The 18,194-nt window shown below is 55.9% G+C and overlaps 1 protein-coding gene across 6 annotated transcripts in view; it reads right to left on the bottom strand.

The window, feature by feature from the left end:
- The window catches only part of RAP1GAP2 (RAP1 GTPase activating protein 2), an 80,441-nt gene extending 63,924 nt beyond the window's left edge, over nt 1-16,517 (bottom strand). For 3 of the 6 annotated variants that reach the window (XM_040578790.1, XM_040578794.1, XM_040578799.1), the window contains exons 1-2: nt 16,368-16,517; nt 13,787-13,903 (exon numbers count right to left, since the gene is read on the bottom strand). In XM_040578790.1, the coding sequence (XP_040434724.1) occupies nt 13,787-13,903; nt 16,368-16,417 (167 nt within the window). In that variant the 5' untranslated portion in view covers nt 16,418-16,517. Of the gene's footprint in view, nt 1-562; nt 688-10,530; nt 10,681-13,786; nt 13,904-16,367 lie in introns of those variants that run through there. The other 3 variants (XM_040578811.1, XM_040578814.1, XM_040578829.1) reach the window with 2 other exon arrangements.
- Nucleotides 16,518-18,194: the final 1,677 nt, after the last annotated feature.

Raw genomic sequence — 18,194 nt, 5'->3', positions numbered from 1 at the left:
ATCCTGCTGAACCCCGGGCTGCGGGCAGCAGCTGCAGTGCACTGCTGAGGACAGACGGAGCAGGGATGACTCGGGGATGTGCCAGTGGTGCGGAGAACCTGCCATGGACCGGGTGGGACCTTGCCGCACATGCCGCAGGGTACTGAAGGCAGCTGTAAGCATTGCTGCCCAGGCAGAGGTCTCAGCAGCGAGAGAAAGAAGTGGAGGGAGAGCCACAGGATGCTCTTGGAGGTGACATGCCCATGGGGACCCACCATGAGTCCCTGGGGAGGTCCCCTCCCCACTTGGCACCTGCAAGGCTCACGAGGGACTTTGCTGGGGCACAGCAGCACCTGCCTGCTGCAACTGTGCCAGATTTCCCCACAGGCACAGGGGGAAGAAGGTCCTTCCCGACTCCCACGCGCTCCTGTTGGTGAGGGAGAGCAGGACAGGCTCTGCCACAAGGGCACCATGACACAGGGTCAGGTTCCTTCCTCCTTTGAAGCCACAGAAGGAAGAAAAGCTCCTCGTGTGGCACCATGCCCCTGGTAGCAAGGGAGGGATAGAAAGGAAAGGCACCCACCAGCCATAGCCGCCGAAGGAGACGCTGCGCTTTCTCTGGAACATGGTGGTGGCTCAGTGCTGCCGGGGAGCTCCAGCCATGGGGGGACGCAGTGACGGGGCCAGCTGCGCGGATGGGCACAGCGGGTGCTTCCTGCTGGCGTGCACAGCGCCGGGGCGGGGGGACCCCAGCACCTACCGGTCAGCTGCCTCGAGCACAGAAGCGCATGCACATACATACAAACACCAGAAAAAAAGTAATTTCCTTTTTTCTGGGTTGTGGGTTTTTTTGTGTGTGTGTGGCCTCAGGGTGTTCACACCATTACACTGCAAATGTCCTATTTCTCCTAATGGCAGGAGCTGGGGGCAGCGTGGGCATCGGGGCTGAGCCTGGGCACAGCATCGCCCACAAGTACCGTGCTGTGAGGCTGCCCCCTGCAACCTGCCAGCCCAGCTGGCCCCTGGGACACAGTGCAGAGGTCACTGGTGGCAACATGGAGGTCTGCCTCCCAGGGTGGCTTTTTCCTAGCCATCCCCAAAACAGCAGAGCTGTTTTCACTGCACCAGGCTGTCTCCCTGATAGGTGATCCTTCAACTGATGCTCCAGTGCACTTTAGGGGACATCCCACTAAAGGCATTAAACCTCAATAAGCAAAAATCTCATCACCTCATCTCTCATGGCAAACAGATCTCCAGCTACCCCAGAGCCCAGTGAGGCATCTCCCACCCGGGCCCCACAAAGCTGCTGCATTTTCTCTCCTCTGGTTCCCTGGCAGCTCCGTAATGCTGAAGTGCACATCTGCAGCCTGACCACCAGCAAAAACCCCATGGTCCTGTAACAGCCAGGCTTCAGAAATCTCATTTAAATGGAAATGCTGACCTCTAGCTGGGTACCAGCTTCCACTGATCGCAAAGTCCCAAGGAAACAGGCTGTCCTCCCTATGCCAGCCTTTGGACATCCCAGGACACAGCAGAGCCAGCGGGGAGGTCAGCCTGCTGCTGGGGGCTGCACATGGTGCTCAGGGGCTGAGCATCACATCCAGGGGGCCGATGACCCCAGCCTCGCACCTTCTGCCTCCCCAAACCAGCCACCAGCACCCACCTGCATCCACTCAGGGCTGTGCTGCAACAGGGGGTCAGCATCCACCAGTCAAAGTGAAGAGTGGGAACCCCAAGTACCCCTCAGCAGGCACAGGGGGGTCGCTCTCCCTAGGGCCACGGTGGCACTCAGCATGGATGCTGCCGGCACAGCGCCAAAGCCTCGCCTCGCACCGCAGCCAGGAAGGGGTGAACCACTCGGTCGCACATCATCCACCACGCTCACAGGATGCAGGAACCCAAAGCTCACTTCCCAAAGTCCCAGCAGTTCAAAGGCCAGTGGAAAGCCTCCACCTGCCAAGGTCCTACTGGTTCAGCTACTTGAACACTCACCTCCTCCTCCGGTGCTTTACGATAACACCTGGTGCACAGTGAACATCTCCTTGACTTGGCGCTGCCGGGCAGTGCCTGGCTCACACAGCTCCCAGGGGACTCAAGGCAGCTCCTAGCCCAGCGCTTGGCACTTGCAGGAGTCAGACTCTCATCCAAGCATCCAAAAGCTTTAAAATGAGAGACATTTGGATTCTGTCTAATGTGTGAAAGAAGAGGGGGGAAGATAGGGAGTTGGAGAAATCACTCAACTCCAGGGAAAAAGCCTAGATTGAAATCCAGCTATTTCAACTCCTACTTTTCTGCCCACAGCCATCTCTTCTTGAAGGGATGAAATGATGGAAATCCTTTGCATTTTAGAGCTCCTAAGGACATTATTTAAAAAAAAAATAAATTCCAAACATGCTGCAGGCTTGAAAGCCGTAATTCAGGTACAATGAAATAATTGGAGCGGATATTTGCTTGAAGCACGTTTGTTTCTGGCCTGCACACTCTGCCTTAAAGCTCTGCATCGATAGCAGTGTGACATTATCCTCTCACTTCATCCTCCCCCAGGTCACGTCTTTCTTACACTCATACCGGTTGATTTCTGCCCAGCTCTGCTGAGCTGCTCACGATTTACATGCCTGAAAATAAAAGCAGGGAGCTTCCCCGCATGGCCGAGCTCTGCAGTGCATCAGAACAATTCCCAGCTGCTGCAGCTCCAGCGCAGCCCTGCACGTAAACCTGCAGTGGCAGGAAGCGACAGCAGCCCTGGGAAGCATCCATCTATAGTTGGCATCCCACCAGCAACAACTTGGAGAGTCCCAGGAAAACAGCCAGCTCTTCATTTAAAGGTTTACTGTTGCAGCACTGTAAGTACCAATTACTGATCTCATCCTGCCACTTCAGTCCTTACGTGAACTTGCCACTGTCAAGGGCAACATGGAAGCAGAGGGTGACGGGGGGACGCGCAAGGCAGGGCCAGGCTCCCCTTTAATGGGAGGTCATTTCAGGTCAGAAATCCTCTGGCAGGTCCTCACACCTCACTGGTATGGCAGTTCTGCTAAAGCACGAAGAGATACTCATGTACCTCCCCCAGGATTTCGGAGCCCAGGAGGACAGGACTTCAACATAGCCATAGGGAAATTACCTCCATTCCCCGCTACCCTGGAGAGGTGCGAGGCACCCCACACACAAAGCCCACCTTGCCCCATGCCAGCAGGGCCAGCACCCAGAGATGCCTGTGGCCAGCAGGGATGGAAGCGGAGCTCTCCCTGCTCCTCATCCCCACGTGTTCGGCAGCCCCCTAGGGCCATGTCAGCCACCAGATACAAGTGACAAACAGCATTTGAACCAGGCAAAGGTTGAAAATATAGCAAGGATCCAACCGCAACTCCCCAGAGGCCACCAGACTCCCTCCACTCCCGGGTACCACATCAGCGCCTGTCCAGTGCCACCTCGCCTGCACAGGAACGCATCCAGAAATAGTCCGTCTACAATGACATTTTTTTGCTTCTCCCCATCCCTTCAAGGTATTTCACACAGTTGGGCTCAAAAACAAAAGGAAAAAAATAAAAACAACCCCACCCTCCTCCTTTCAGCGCAGGCACAGCCAAATCATAACTGATCAGCCAAAATTAAGAAACAAAAGCCTGGGGGAGGATGCCTCCTTGGTACCATCTGCACCAGACAAAATTAACATTTCCCAGGGGCTTCTGCCAGAACGACAAGCCCACTGCCCTGACCTACCCCGGCTGCGCTCCCGGCTCCGGCAAGCAGCCCCATCCCCGCTGGTAACACTGGGAAGGGGGTGCTGGGGCAGTGAGCTACATTGTTAACAGCTAATTAATAGAATCAAACTCACCTGGAGCACCGGGCACCTGCAGTTCCCTAGTGTGTAACCACAGTCCTGGAGCTGGAGAGCAGCACAGGGGAGAGGTGCCCACATTTTGCCTGGCTCCATCACACCCCCCAACCAGGCACAACAACAAAACAGCAAGAGGGGAGGGAGCGCGAGGCCATACAGATAGATAGAGCTTAATGAGCACAAACTGCTGGGATGCGATTCTGTTTACAAAAGGAAACACAAGCTAATTCTGCACAGCCCTGGCTCGACTCATCCATCATGGAACGGGGGACCGCGGGGCTCCAACTGCCCCAACACTGCATCTGCAGCTGCTGTGAGACCACCGAAACCAGGGTGTTCAGAAGTCCGCACAGCACAGCACCGGCAAATGCATGAACCGCTGGCACAGAGGAAAGGAGGGTCTGAAGGCACCTTCCTCCAAGGTGGCCGAATTGGGCAGCCCAGCTGCCCACAGACGTGCCAGCTGCAGGATGGGTTAGCCAGGCCACCAGCCCCCAGCTCCTTGCAGCAAGACTCCGTGGTGGAGCCAGCGCAGGTGGTACCTGCTGCTCCAGAGCCCAGCGGCTTGGGCAGACATGGAAAGCCTGTGCCCCAGCACAGGGCCGACCCTGCCTGCACCCTGGGCATGGGGGGCGGGGGGGCACTGCCCCTGTGAAGGCATAAGCAGCAGGCACGGGCAGAGGACTGGCTGGCATGGGTACCCAGCCACCTCCTCAGCAGCCAAAGCCCACACCGCAGAACAGAATTGCGCCCAGGAAGGGCAGCATAATCCTTCCCTTTGTCACTGGGGCTAAGAGAGACTGATTGCATCGTTAGTGCTTTAATATTGCATGCAGCACGCTGAGGGTTTTCATCTTTCCATTATGATTCTAAGGAAGGTTGTGGGCACCCAGAAATATCAGATTGTGTCCTGGCAGGAAGAACATGCTGTGCATATCATCAGCCTCAACATACAAAAGAAAGGAAAACAATGTCCGAATTAATTCTGACTCAGTGTGTGGAATATTTTTAACAATATTTTCTCCCCTTTATGGTGCTACTGAAGTGAAATGAAGTGTGCAACTTCATGCCTTAAGCAGCAGCTTCCCACAAGACCCAGCCTGCTCTCAGAGGTGGCCGTTTACTGCTCAATAGCTAACAGGTCTGCAGCACTAACTCACTGCCACGAGGCTTCTTCAGCAGCTGCACCGGGTAAGGGGAACACTATTTTGTCACCCAGAAGGTGAGCTTCAGCCAAAGATCAGTAAAGCCAAGGAGACCTTCCAGGGACAGTAGCATATTTCTGTCAGTCTCAGCGCTGCTCATTGCAGGGGAATCTCTGATCGCCTCCTTCCAACAGCCAGAAGTGCTGCTTTGCTCCGCAGGGACAGCCAGCAGCCTGGGGAGCTGAGGCGCAGCCTGCTTATCTACAGCCTGCTTGTTAAATTTATTAGGGAGGGCTCAATACATCTGAGGTTTAACTGGGAGGATCAGCCTGCAGAATAAAGCAAGAAGTGCAAACACATCCCCACAGAAATGAAGAGCCAATTCCCAGAAAATGCTCAGCTGGCCAGAAAAAGAAAGTTCAGCATAGAAATTACTAGCAGCCTCCTTAGAAAGGCAGCCCTGCTCCAAGTGCTCCTAACCTGAGGAACAGAAAACAGGGAGAAAAAGTGCACTGAACATGCCTGGGGAGAAGCACAGACTGTGCCTCTGTCCTGGGCACTGTGGTTTTACCGGGCTGGTGACAAGGCTCGCTGATCCACGCACCAGCAGCATGGGAGAGGTGATGTGCTGCAGCCCTGCCAGCCCGCAGTGCAAGTGCACATCCACCTCATCCCTGGGAACGGGTCATCAGCTGCAGCGACCGGGTGGCTAACAGCACTGGTTCCTGCAGGCACGAGGGTTGCACAGGCACCCACGGGTGCCAGCCATGTGCTGGGCTGCCAGGCCTGCTCTGGGGATGCTGTTGGGGGGCTGGGTTAGATGCCACAGAGCCCAGCATGTGAAAAGCCCCGTTACTGCACTTACCCAGTCCCACATGCTCGGCTCAGCAGCAACTGTGACTGATGGAGAGTGAGGTGGAGGTGAGGGGCAGGTGAGGGGCAGCGGGCAGGCTCCTGCCCCTGCCAGGGTCTGCAGATCCCACCCAGGGACATCAGAGATGTGGCAACTGTGAGGGTGAATATTGGGATCAGAGATCCAGGAAGCCTGTTTTCCACCCATGTTTACATGTCAGGGACAGATTCAGTGCTGGATAAAGCCAGAGTCTCTTCCTTCCAGAGACCAAGGTTACGCAGAGTGCACGCTGCAGACCTCACTCCAGCTCCTCTTGCACGTTCTCAAGGCCATTTGACAGCACTAATGGCTCAAGGCCTCATCCCTACATCCAAAGCGATCTGATCCCTCCCACTGAGTTCTATGAAAAGAGCTAAATAGCACAGACCCTGGGAGAAGCCACCACTCAACCTGCGACAAGTCACTTCTCCAGCAGCGGTGACAGAGGGGTGCGCACACTCAGCCCCTACAGCCCCGGACTGCATCATGAGCATCCCCAGTGGCCCAGGGACCACCTGGCTACACCTTGGGGACTGCAGCACAGTGGAGGTTACCCTGGGAAAGCAACAGGGGCTGGCTGAACCCCTAGAAGCACTGGCCAGATGTCTGTGCCCCCCACAGCTCAAGCAGAGCAGCCCAGCATAGCTGCAGCCTTCAGGTTTCTAATGAGCTCTTGCGCTTCTGCCCTGAGCTGCATTGGGGATGGACATCAGAGAGACTGAAAGGTTGGATGACTCAGCCGCATGGGGCCGTATCCAGCCCAGAGCACCCCAGCTCCTCTCCGTTCCTGCCAGTAGCTCTCATGTTCCCCAGCCGGCTCTTTGCACACCGTGAAAGGGAGAAGATGGCATGAGCTGAAGGCACTGGCAACAGCACAGCCAGCACCGAAGCCTCTCATCCCACCGAGGCCCTGGGGCTGGCATGGATGGCCCCAGGCTGCACCGGATCCACTTTGGAGTCACCAAGAGAGGTGGAAGAACCTGCTGGCTGCAGCAACTGACCGAGCCCAGCACAGGGGGGTCCTGGAGGGTAAATCCCTCAGCCACTCCTTCCCGTGCATCTCTTGAGACATCCCCACGCCACGCAGACAGAGGTACCCATATGCCTTCGGGCAGCAGGAACTGGATAGCACCGCTGCTCACAGCGAAGTGATTGCTACACCACACAGTGCCTGCAGCCAGGCACCAGGGAGTCGGGATCCGTTCCTTACGTGAAGCAACAAAATGACCAGCAGGAACAGGCAAACTCTGACTCAGCCACCTCTGGGAGCACAGAAAGGGCCATCCCTGAGCCCCCTGTCACACACATCCCAGCAAACATCAGCAGCAGGGCTCTGGGATGAGCCAGCAAGGGCTGCACTTATCCTGGCAGGGATGGGGATGCTTCTGCAGGATCACTGTGGAGGAAGACAAGGCCAAACTCTGCAAAGCCTGGGTTGGCTCAAGACAATAACATCAGCAGAAATCAATGTGTTTAACTGTTTCTGGGGCTGCAGTCCATCAGCACTAATTTGTCTTTTCTTTACCATATTGATCTTGTCACTTCCAGGCAGCACAGAGGGGAGGCAAGGAAAGCCAGGTCCAGGCTATATGTTCAGGAGCAAATCCCGGTCTCTGCCGCATGGAGCCAGTGACTCCCATCTCTCCAAAGCTCACCCAGCACCAGGGGAGTTGGGCACAATCCTCCAGGTCCCCAGCTGCTGCCTTCAGGCCTCCTGCAGTAACTGGGTTGGCCGAGCACCCTGCGGCACCAAGAATGTCACCAGCATTCACGTTTTGGACACGCACATGCTCTCTGGGTACCCAGCCTGACACACATTAGCAACTGGGGTTTTTTTCCCAGCATCGCACAACCCAGCTTTTCGCTGCAGAGGGACACAGACCTGGTCTGATCACAGCACTATGCACTGAAAGTCATCACACAGACTTCCAGGCTCATTACATTCTTCTCAGCCCATTTATGAACTTAATATAAGGAGTTGCTTGTTTTCTCAGGTCCACCCCATTTTAGAGCTCTGTCTTGCTACTGAGGGAATGAAATTCCTCTCTTTAGGAAGAGCCTGTTCAAGCACACAGATTTCCCACATGTCCATTTTCCCCACCTCTTCCAGCCATGCCCCTTCCCATGCAGGTTGAGCTCAAAAGAGGATGCTTCAGAAGAGCAGCAGACGCCTGTGTCCACACACAGTGTGCCTCCCGCGAGGAGCCAGCAGGAAGGTTTCTCTGTGCATCCATACAATGCACACGCATCATGCCTTGCTCAGGGTGCTCCAGAGGCAGCCAAGCCGCAGGTGGGGAGGCATCACTGTCCCCAGCGTGTCTCCTCCATGCCCAGGGGAAGCCCTGCTGCAGGCAGGCAGGCAAACAGGCAGGCAGGCAGCTGGCCATGCCCAGTGCCAGGTCCCTGGGCACTGTCACCATGGCTACCTGCATATCCACTGTGCATCCCACACCATCGTCCCCTGCTACTGCTGCTCACAGGAGCTTGTCACCTGTATGCCCAGGCACTGCAGGGGCTGCTGGAGGAGGCATGCATCAGGGCAAAAACCAACAAAACCCCACTCCTGCTGGCAGGCAGCTGGACCAAAGGAACCAGAGAGCATTTAGCCCAATTCACACAACAAGCACAGGAGGCATGGGACTGCAGCTTATGGCAAGACAGAAAAAGAACAGCTTAAACTAAAAGCCAGGGCTGGCAAAACATGGGGGTGGGAGGAAAGCATGGATATGAGATAGACCTGAACATGCTTTGGCTGGAAATTATGAGGTTTCTAATCTTTAACACAAACAGTCTCTGTAACAGTTTTCTAATAACAGAAGTAAAGGAAGAAAAACCCTAAGTGGCACTCGGCACGTTTATGAAGACATGACACAAGATGGTGCCTGCAGCAGCTGGGAGCTGGGCACACGCCCGTTCACCAAGCCCACACACCCTCCTCTCAAGGGGGCTTCTCCTCAGAGCCCGCACGCCACCCGGCTCCCCAGCCCTCCGACAGCATGTAGCTGAGCAGCGACTGCCTGAAGCCAAGATGCGCTGGCACAGGGTTAGGTTTAGGCAGCAGTCAGGGCTCAGATTCAAGGCCAAACTTGTACACGGTTCCATCTGAATACTGCAAACAAGGCACACGGGATTTGAACTCAAGATTTTCAAAACCTTGCTACCTCTTGCCAGTATCACCTGTGGTTTTCCACCATTTTGGGTGGGTTTTGCAAGAGCTGGGCTAGAGTCAAGAAGCAGCTCTTTCTGGTTTGACACCCAACTTGGAGGCAGTTCTTAACTCTAAGCAGGGATTCATCTACCTCCACAAAATTGGAAAGAGGTCTGGAGAGAATGAGCTGTTTTTAGCTCCTGAAAAAAATGTCTCTTCTGCTGTTGCTGCTGAAGTCCTGTTCCTGTTTCCACAGCAGCTGCTAATGACAGCCAGAGCATCTGACTTCACATACACAACAGGCAATGGCCAACAGCAGCAGAGGGACTCCCTGAGTAGCCCCCAAGACCCCACCACCATATGGATACGCTTAGGGACAAAGAGGAAGGAAGGATGATAAAACAAACATAAACAAAGAAAAAAAGGCTGTTTTGCTGCTATGGTTATAGTGAGCTGCCCTTTGGGAGGAATCAGCAGCAGAGGGAGAATGAAATATCTGCTAAACCTGGCGTATGCAGAGAGCGAGCCTGCTGGCTGGAATCACGCTTCTTGTCGAATCTGAATTTAGACTCCTTGGCGTGTTTCCAACCCTCAATAAATTGTGCCGTGTGGACAGATATTATGTCCCTTCTGCTACTAAAACAACAAGCGGTCTTAAATAAAACAGTGAATCCTGGAGTGTGCAGAAGATGAAGAAATAAGGCAGCACCTGGCAGGATCCATCTCATGTCCTGTATCCACCAGGGATGCAGGCGACATGCTCACGCAGCCCTTATCAGCTCTGCGGAGCTCACACACCGGGTTACGCGGGTGCTTCGCCTGCAGAGATGAGCAGGATAAGAAGAAATACTCTGCCTTGTGAGCAGACATTACACTGCTTCTCTGGCAGAGATAAGCTATGATCTTGCTCAGAGACAGAGGGGAGGAGAGTCACCCCAGCAAACAGGGTGCTGGGTGAATAGAGAGGCTCAGAACAATCTCTGTGCCCTGTTTCTGTCAAACACAAAAAAAACAGGGGCCCCTCAGCTGAGGAGGCGCCCTGCAAAGGCAGGACCCTAACCCCTCGCAGCTCTCCTGCTGGGAGCTGCTCAGAGCAAGCACTACCCCACAAACCCCCCACAGACACGGGAACAGAGCACTGGAAAGATCTTTGGAAGTTGCCTCCTTAAATTTCCAGTATTTAACACAAGTGCTGGCAATCGCCACACTGGGCACACGGGTCCCCCGCTCCTTGTCCCTGAGCCCCGGCACACGACGCCCGCATGCCTGAAGTAGTCACCGCATATTCCAACGCAAACAGTGAAGCTGAGAATTGTAACATGTCTCAACAATAGAGCTCCGGGCTCTGCCTCGCATTTGCATTCGGGCAAGCCCATCCAGGGTAAAAAAACAAGGACAAATGGGGATGCAAATCTTCCCCGTTAAAGGCTTACCCTGGATATTTATACTCCAGTTCCCACACGCTATTTAAATACCGCTATATATTGCGAGTGCAGTTCGGATTTAGTAAGGCTCGGAAGCATCTTACCTTGATTTCCTCGCCGCTCTCTGTGCGAAGCCGGCAGCGGCTGCAAGCCCCGGCGCAGGGAGGTGCGGAGCGGCGCGGGGGGGTGCGGAGTGGGCTGCCAGCCCCGCAGCCGCAGCGATCGCATCCCCGCGTACCGAGGAGCCTGCGCCTGGCGCTGCGCCCCCCGCGCCCCCGCACAGCCCAGGGCGGGGGGCGCCCTGCTGCTCCGCAGCCCTGCCCGCCCCAGCGGGGAATCAGCGCTGCTCAGGTGAAGGGCATCAGCCAGCTGGGAACCGTGTCCCTGGGAGGGGGGAGGAACCCGACGCTGGAGATGCCATGGGCTCCTGGGCAAGGAGTTTTCATCGGGGGGCTTCGGCAGCATCGCTGGAGTGATGCCCACCAGCAGAAGCTGGGGACCTTGCCCGCTGAACCTGCCCGGGGCTTTTAGGGTGAAAGGGCCGTTTTATGAAAAAATACCTAGAAAAGGGAGCAGCCCCCTCTGGGTTCAGCTGTGGAAGCAGACTTCAGTCTTACACGTGAGCCCCTTCAGTTGGTACAGCGCAATTAGGGACCGGCTGGACCAGACAAAGGAAGAGGTTCCAGGGCCAAAGTCTGGATGCGTCAAAAGGGAAGGCAACACTTCCATCCCCACCGATGGGGCCATCTTTTCTAGCTCATGGGTCACCCACCCCAGCCCCACACCGCTGCTACCCGGCACAGCCCGAAGGGTGAGCCTGCACCGCAGGGCTCAGCCGGTTGCCACAGCTGTGCTGCCTCATTCCCACTAGTTCCGAAAGTGATTTGTTGAAACCAATGCAATTCCCTTTTCTGGCAGCCCTGAAACCTGTTTTACAGCACTCAACATCTGAGCAGGTGATTTCAGCTCCCAAAGGCACTCGGGACTAAACTGGGCAACCAGTGCCCAGCTGCCTCGGCACTGCCTGGTCCCTGCCGGAGCACACCAGCAGCAGGCATGGCTTGGCCAGGATACTCTTTAAAACCATTGCGGTCCTTGCACTCAGGTTTGCTGTGTTGCGAACCAAATAGCCACAGATATCCTGCAGCTCCTGGGCAGCTGGGCACAGCTGTCAGTAGCCCTCCCGTGCCAAAGGAGAGGCCCATCCCAGGCAAAGCAGCTCTGCCGGCAGCATTGTGCCTGCTGCTTTCAAACACAAGGCTGCGTGTGTGGGACCAGGGCAAAACCAACCTGGCTGTCCGAAAAGCCGTAGGAAATGGGGTCCATGCTCTTGCCCTTCTATGAAGTGCTGCTCAGGTGGGACCAATGAGTACATCAACATGTACAAATAGAAAGAACAATAAAATACACCTGTTACATCAACCCCTCCAGCAGATCAGCCATCCTCTTGCTCAGCTGTGTCACTACCATTATACAAAGAAAAAGCAGCAAGTGCAAAAATAGAGACAGTGATCCAACTAATGTGACACATAAATAATTTGACAGCCTGAAATGCCACACAGTATCCCAGTGCCGGCATGCCACCCGAGGCACTAAAATGTTCCCTAGATGAAGCCCCTGCACCAGCATGCCACAGCTGCAATGAGCGTGGTGCTGGGAGGGGGCACAGCTGCCTGCTCACTGTACCCTGTCCCTTATGCCAGGCCAGGGGACTGCAGGATGCCCCACTGCTCCCAGTAACAAAGGGCTTTAGATAGGAACACAACCCCAACACGGCTTCCTCCTCGCTTCCGTCCCACAGAGTGGCTGCTGAAGCAAACGGCACAGCACAGCCTGCGGCAGATTCGTGCCCCAAGCGGGGCCAGCAGCTCTGCTCCCCAGCCGCAGGTGCTGCCCGAGAGGGCTGCTCCCCTCTCTGCTTGGGGAGTCAGTCAGGCAAACTCGGGACTGACTGACTGGAGTTTGCACTTGAGCTGCCCTGGGCAACTGGGTAAAGATGCTACCCCTGTAAAAGGGAGGCAGGCACCATTCATAACTGGCCACTGACATCCCACAGACTCTACCAGACTTCTGAGCTCACTAGAAAATCAAATCAATCCAGCAGAATTAACCCCAAGAGTACTTTAGATTAATTATAAATGACGTTACACACATTTAAGTTCCACATGCCACATGATATACATGCACCAGAGGTGAGATTTATACAGCCTTTGATAGTAATTTGCAAAAATTAGTTCAAATCAATAACCAGCATGGTAATTTCAGTTTCTGGGAAGCCTCTCTGGCAGCAGGTGGAGGAATCGCTGTCTTGGGAAGCGGCCGGCAGCAGCATGCATGTATGCCACAGCTCTTGCGAGGGAAGTGGGGCACCTCCCTGCTGCTCCTAGAAGTTTCTTCTAGACACAGATATCACCTCCCCTCCTGCTCCCCACGAGCAGGCACTGTCCCCCTTGGAGACCCCTCACTCTGCAGGGACCCTCCGAGAGCACTCGCAGCCCTTCCCTATCTATCCTGGGTACCCCTGATGGGCACCCCCTCTCTCCCCAGCCACCCTCCCACTGTTACCCTGGTACATGCAGTTCTGGGGAGATAAATACTTCAAGGCTTTAAGGTCTCTTGAAGTAAAACTGCTGCTGAAAGAAAGAGGGAAAAGCTTCTAGCTGCGCAGCCACCCAGGGACTCAGCTGTTTCAGTGCTCTTAACAAGCAGAAAAACAGACACTGCGCTATATGTATCTTGAGGCCCACAAGGCTTTTATGTTAATGGCATTTTATCATCAAACCCTGGGATTCAAACCGACAGCAATGCATATGCATCAGCCCAGAAAGCCAGGGTACATGCCCAGGACATGGCTCCAAGACATGTTCTCAATGAGCTGTGAAGGAGAGAGTTTAAGCACAGAATGAAATCGAGGTATCAGAACAAATATTTTCCAGAGATCACTTTAGGCTTGGAGATAGGCGGGCCCTGGCTCCTAATCTGGTTTTGAAGTAAATCTCAAGTGTGCTGCATGCATAAAGCAGGTCCTCAAAAGGTTGTATGCTTAACCAAAAGCACGGGGGTTTTACAATAAAAGTTTGGGCAGGTGGACAGTAATTTGTCCTTTCCGCTGCTTTAAACAGGAGAGGTGTTTACATGATGTTTGCAGCTCCTGGCTGAAACCGCTGCATCTGGACTATTATTTTAAAGCAAAACCCAAGACATTCAGGTATTCACAGGGCTCCAAAGACAGACTGAGGCTCAGAAGACCCATGTCAAAACCACAAGGGCTTGTGACAGAGCGGTCTGCCAATGGGACTGGCAGGGGACACACTGGTGCTCCCCACAGTCCCCATCCCTGAGCCCACCAGCCCACCTTACCTGCTGGGTGAGTCCAGGTCTGCCCGGCTGACGATGCGGTGCTGGTGGGGGGAGTACAGCCACTGGAAAGCTGTCAGCGTCCTCTCCTCGATCCGAAACCGGCCTTCTCGCACGTACCTAAAAATAACAGTAAGAAAGACTGAAATATTTATTAGCGCAGGATCGTGAAGAGGGAGCTGCAGGATGCGGAGGGCTCAGTAGTACAGCTCAGAGCTGTGAGTCCAGCACCACCACCGATGTGTTCCTCAGTGGAAACAGCAAAATGACATCACAGCCCCATCTGTCTGCATCCCTGCACCGTCCCTGTCCTTCCCTGCCCATCAGTGGATGCTCCCCTGGGGCTGAGGGGGCACCCCTTCGAGGGTGGCTCCCAGGGGAGGGGATGGTGACCCTCTGGCCACCTGCACTCCCTGCCATCGGGCAGCTTCCCCAACTGCCCAGCACAGCTCCTCGGTGGGCAGCTGCAGAATGGAGCCTTACAGGGGGCTCTGTGCCCTCCAACCAAGCACCCATGGAGCTGCTATTGGCTGCAGCCCCCAGTACAGCATCCCACTGACACAGGACCGCCGGGCCGCAGTCACAACTGCCACAGACAGAAAAGCAAAGAGCAAACATTCCCAAAGCAGCACAGGACGCTTCAGTGTAAAACCTTGGGAGACACAGGTACAGCACCCTGCGGCTCAGCATCACCACCCTGGTGGGCGCAGTTTGCCTCTAGCAGCTCCCACCCAGCCATCCCCCCACCAGCACCAGATCTGTCCCCAGCATTCTCATTGGCTCCAAGACCAGGCTAATGCCTTTCTAATATTATTTCAAATGTCATTGTTTCAAATGGCCAGATATTGAGGCTTATTAAATAATATCCAAGTGATGAACTGATGTTTATTATTTTGGTTGGAGAAGTATGGATTCTCTGGATAGTAGCTGCAAGTTCTGTCAGTAACCGCAGTTGTTCCCATCTTTTAGAACAAAATTCCACTGCCTGCCTCCATCCCAACAGCCAGCCACACTTCACACACCCTCCTCCAAACATGAAATTTCATCAGCAAGCAATTAATTATTTAAAGCCCCTGTAGTACTGGTTGGAGACACATGCACGCACACACAGCTGAAGCGTTCATGAACCCCAGGGAGGGCTGAGGTGAGCTCATGGTCCTCTCATCTGCATGCAGATGCTCCAGGCTGTACATTCCTGCCATGAACAACAGGGGTCCGGCCATGCTGCCCGGATGGGGCCAAGGGGACACACCACAGTGCCACGGGTTCCCCACAGACCTGATGAGCAGGGCCACATCTCAGGCTGTTTGCTGCCACTGGGCTCTACCATCTGCCTGAGCTCACAGGGCTCCTGCCGGAGCTGGGGTCAGCAATGGTGCAGGAGTCAGGACTGCCCGCTCTCAGCAAAAGGAAACCCAAAAGGTTCCTTGGGTGTCCCCAGTACAGACTGACCTGCCCATTTTCTTAGTGAAAGCAACCAAGTGTGGTGCAGTCCCAGTGCTCCCCTGCAGCTCTTGCATATGATAACACTGCACAAAGTAGTGGCAGGCAAGCTAGAGCATCTTTTGGGAAGGAAGTGGGGGTCTGAGGCCATGGGGATGGCAGGATGGCCAAGCGAAGTCACCATTGTAATAGTTTGGGTCTAAGTGTGCAAAAGAAAAAGTGCTCTAGGTTGCTGAAGAGGGGCAAAAGAAAGAAAGAAAGGGCAGAGGGGAAAGCAAGCTTCACAAACTTAGAGACATCCTCAGGCAATCTCCACTCTGGCTTTTGACCCTGGTCTGCAGGGATCCCACCCACACCTGGCAGCTCTGGCACCCAGCCTGGGCCTGGCTGCGCTCCCCGGCCGGCCGGTGCTGGGACCAGCCCTGGGCCCGGTCCCAGCTCTTACATCAGCAGCACCGCGCTGCAGCCAGAGTCACCCCAGCCACAGCCTGGCATCGCTACAGCGCCCTGCTCAAAAGTCACAAGCTTTGGACGTCACAAACTCCACGATTAAAAAAGAAAAAAAAAAAAAAAAAGCAACAAAGAAAGCTTGTTTCCAATGTTAGCCCATCCCGGCTGCTGCGATCCCCCTGGCTCCAGCAAGACAAGCGATCCCCACACACCAGAGCCCGGAGCAGCCTCAGCACCCTTTTCCCCCACAACAGCCGGGATGCCCCCAGAGCATCCCGGGCGTGTCCCAGAGGCTTCCCCGCGGCGGGTCCAACGCCCAGGCACGCCAGGGAGACTCTCGTTGGGATCCCACTCCGCTACCGGTACTGGCCCCGAACGCCAGCGATCCCCCCGGCAGCAGCTCCCAACTCCCATCCCCCTCCCTGTCCGGGGATGCACCCCCCCGGCTGGAGCAGCCGCCCCGCGGGGACCCTCCGCAGCCGGGACCACGCTGCGACCCTTGCAGTGCCCAGGGCCGGGGCTAGGTCCCGCGCGTCCCCCCCCGAGCCCACCCCGCCGGGACTCCCCTTCCCACCTGGCCCGGCAGCCGGGACTCCCCCGGGCTGGGGGCACCCCCACCGCAGAGCCGAGACCCCCCTGTAAGCTCGGCGCCCCCCCCGCGCCCTCCGGGAACCCCCGGCCTCGCACTCACCAGCGCACCAGCTCCCAGCGCCGCTCGCCCGCCGCCTTGCCCGAGGCCATGCCGGGCAGCGATGCCGCAGGCGGGCCGAGCGGGGGGGGGGGGAGCCGGGGGGAGCCCCGCACAGCTCCGCTCCGAGCCGGAGCGGGCAGCGCCGGAGCGTGGACACGGTCCCCGCGGGGCTGGGGCGGCTGCGCCGGCTTCTGCGCGCTCCCGCCTCCTCCCGCGCCCGGGGGGGGACCGTGGGGGACCTGGGCAGGTGCGGGGGGGGTCACATCACCGTGCCCTGTTACGTAAAGCGTTACGCAATGGCCGCTCCCCCCCCCCCCCCCCCCCGCCTCCCAGGGCAGCCCCGGGGGTCCCCGACAGCGCTGCGAGGGCAGTAGGCTGCAGGCGAACCATCCCCCGAGTCTCCCACCCATCGGAGGGATCCCACCAGCACCCCCAGGGGAACGCGCCTTTCCCAGACTCGCAAACGCGGGGAGCGAGTCCGAGCCAAGCATCGCCAAGTCCCTGGCAGTCACCAGTGGGAACAAGCCCAGAAACGGGCTGGGGCCAGCCAGGCCTCCCTGCCCAGCCTGAGTCCCCCCAGCCCCCTTGCAGCACAGCTGCATGGCCACACCAGTACAGGCCAGCAGCTCACCCCCAAAACCCCGGTTCTGCCGCTGGTTCTCGCTTACCCACAAAAACAACCAACCCACCCAGCAGAATTCTCCTGCATGGGGTCCAGGAACACTGAGTGATAATCATTGTCCCACAGATTCAGAGCTAAACCTGCTGCCTGCCTGAGCCAGGGTCCCCCAGCCAAAGCCCCTGGGGGCCACAGGGTATGTTCATCTACAGGGGCCCAAAGCACTCGGGAAACAAACTGGGATCGTACTTAGATATTATTTCAAGAAAAGTCAAATCATACTAAAAGCTGTTTCTAAAAAATGATGTTCCAGCCCTAAATCCTAGCTTTTCTGGTCTTTGAGAACTTATTTTCACAACTCAGCAAGCTTAATTCAAATCAAGTGACACTAATTACTCAAGTAAATACCTATTATTGGCAATTCTAGAGTCCTACTCTTGTAGGGCCCAAACACATGTGAAAGGCATTGATGCCTCCATCTCAGCTAGGAAGCAGGGGAGTGCTTTGCTGTGTTGGCTGGAGGGGCTGTGCCTTGCCATGGTCACATAAGGGGAACTCAGCAGGGGGTCTTCCTAATTCCAGGCAGTGACCTCGCCTCTGGAGGAGCTGTCACCTCTTACAAGTTACGGGCTGGAAGGCAATGTCCTGCCTAGGGAAGCTGTGTCCATACCTTGGTTTGGCAGCTGGCAGCCCACTCTGCTGGTAGCTTGGTCCTCAGCTGGATGCTTTGGCTGAAATTATGACCAGGAAATTGTGCATACATCATATTTCAATGAGCCAGGCAGCAAGTAAGCTCACTCCTCAGCAAGGCTGTTATCAGCTGCCCGCAGCCATCAGACACTAGCTCTGCCTGGATCAGTATCACTCGTGATCAGATTCAGAGCCAAGGGCAGATTAAAAATCCGATGTCCACTATGCAGAGCATGATAGCCATGCTGGATTTCACACTGGTACATGCAGAGACTCTCAGCACTGATGGGAGCGACCAAGCTGGTCCCTGCTGCCAGCACCACTCGTGCTGCTCCCTGGCAGGGCAAAGCCATGGCTGGCCCTTACCCAGACCCTCATCCCAGCCCTCGCTTCTCTCTGGTGCTTCCGCCTGCTGCGGGAGGCCACAGGTGGGGCAGCCTTGATGGGACCAGGGGGAATGCAGGGCCAGAGAGGGGCCATAGGAATGGGCACAGGAAAGACTGAAGCCCCTGGAGCCT

This window comes from Falco naumanni, chromosome 1, assembly GCF_017639655.2.
Source record: "Falco naumanni isolate bFalNau1 chromosome 1, bFalNau1.pat, whole genome shotgun sequence".
Taxonomy (NCBI): domain Eukaryota; kingdom Metazoa; phylum Chordata; class Aves; order Falconiformes; family Falconidae; genus Falco; species Falco naumanni.
This window is presented reverse-complemented; position numbering and strand designations above follow the sequence as displayed.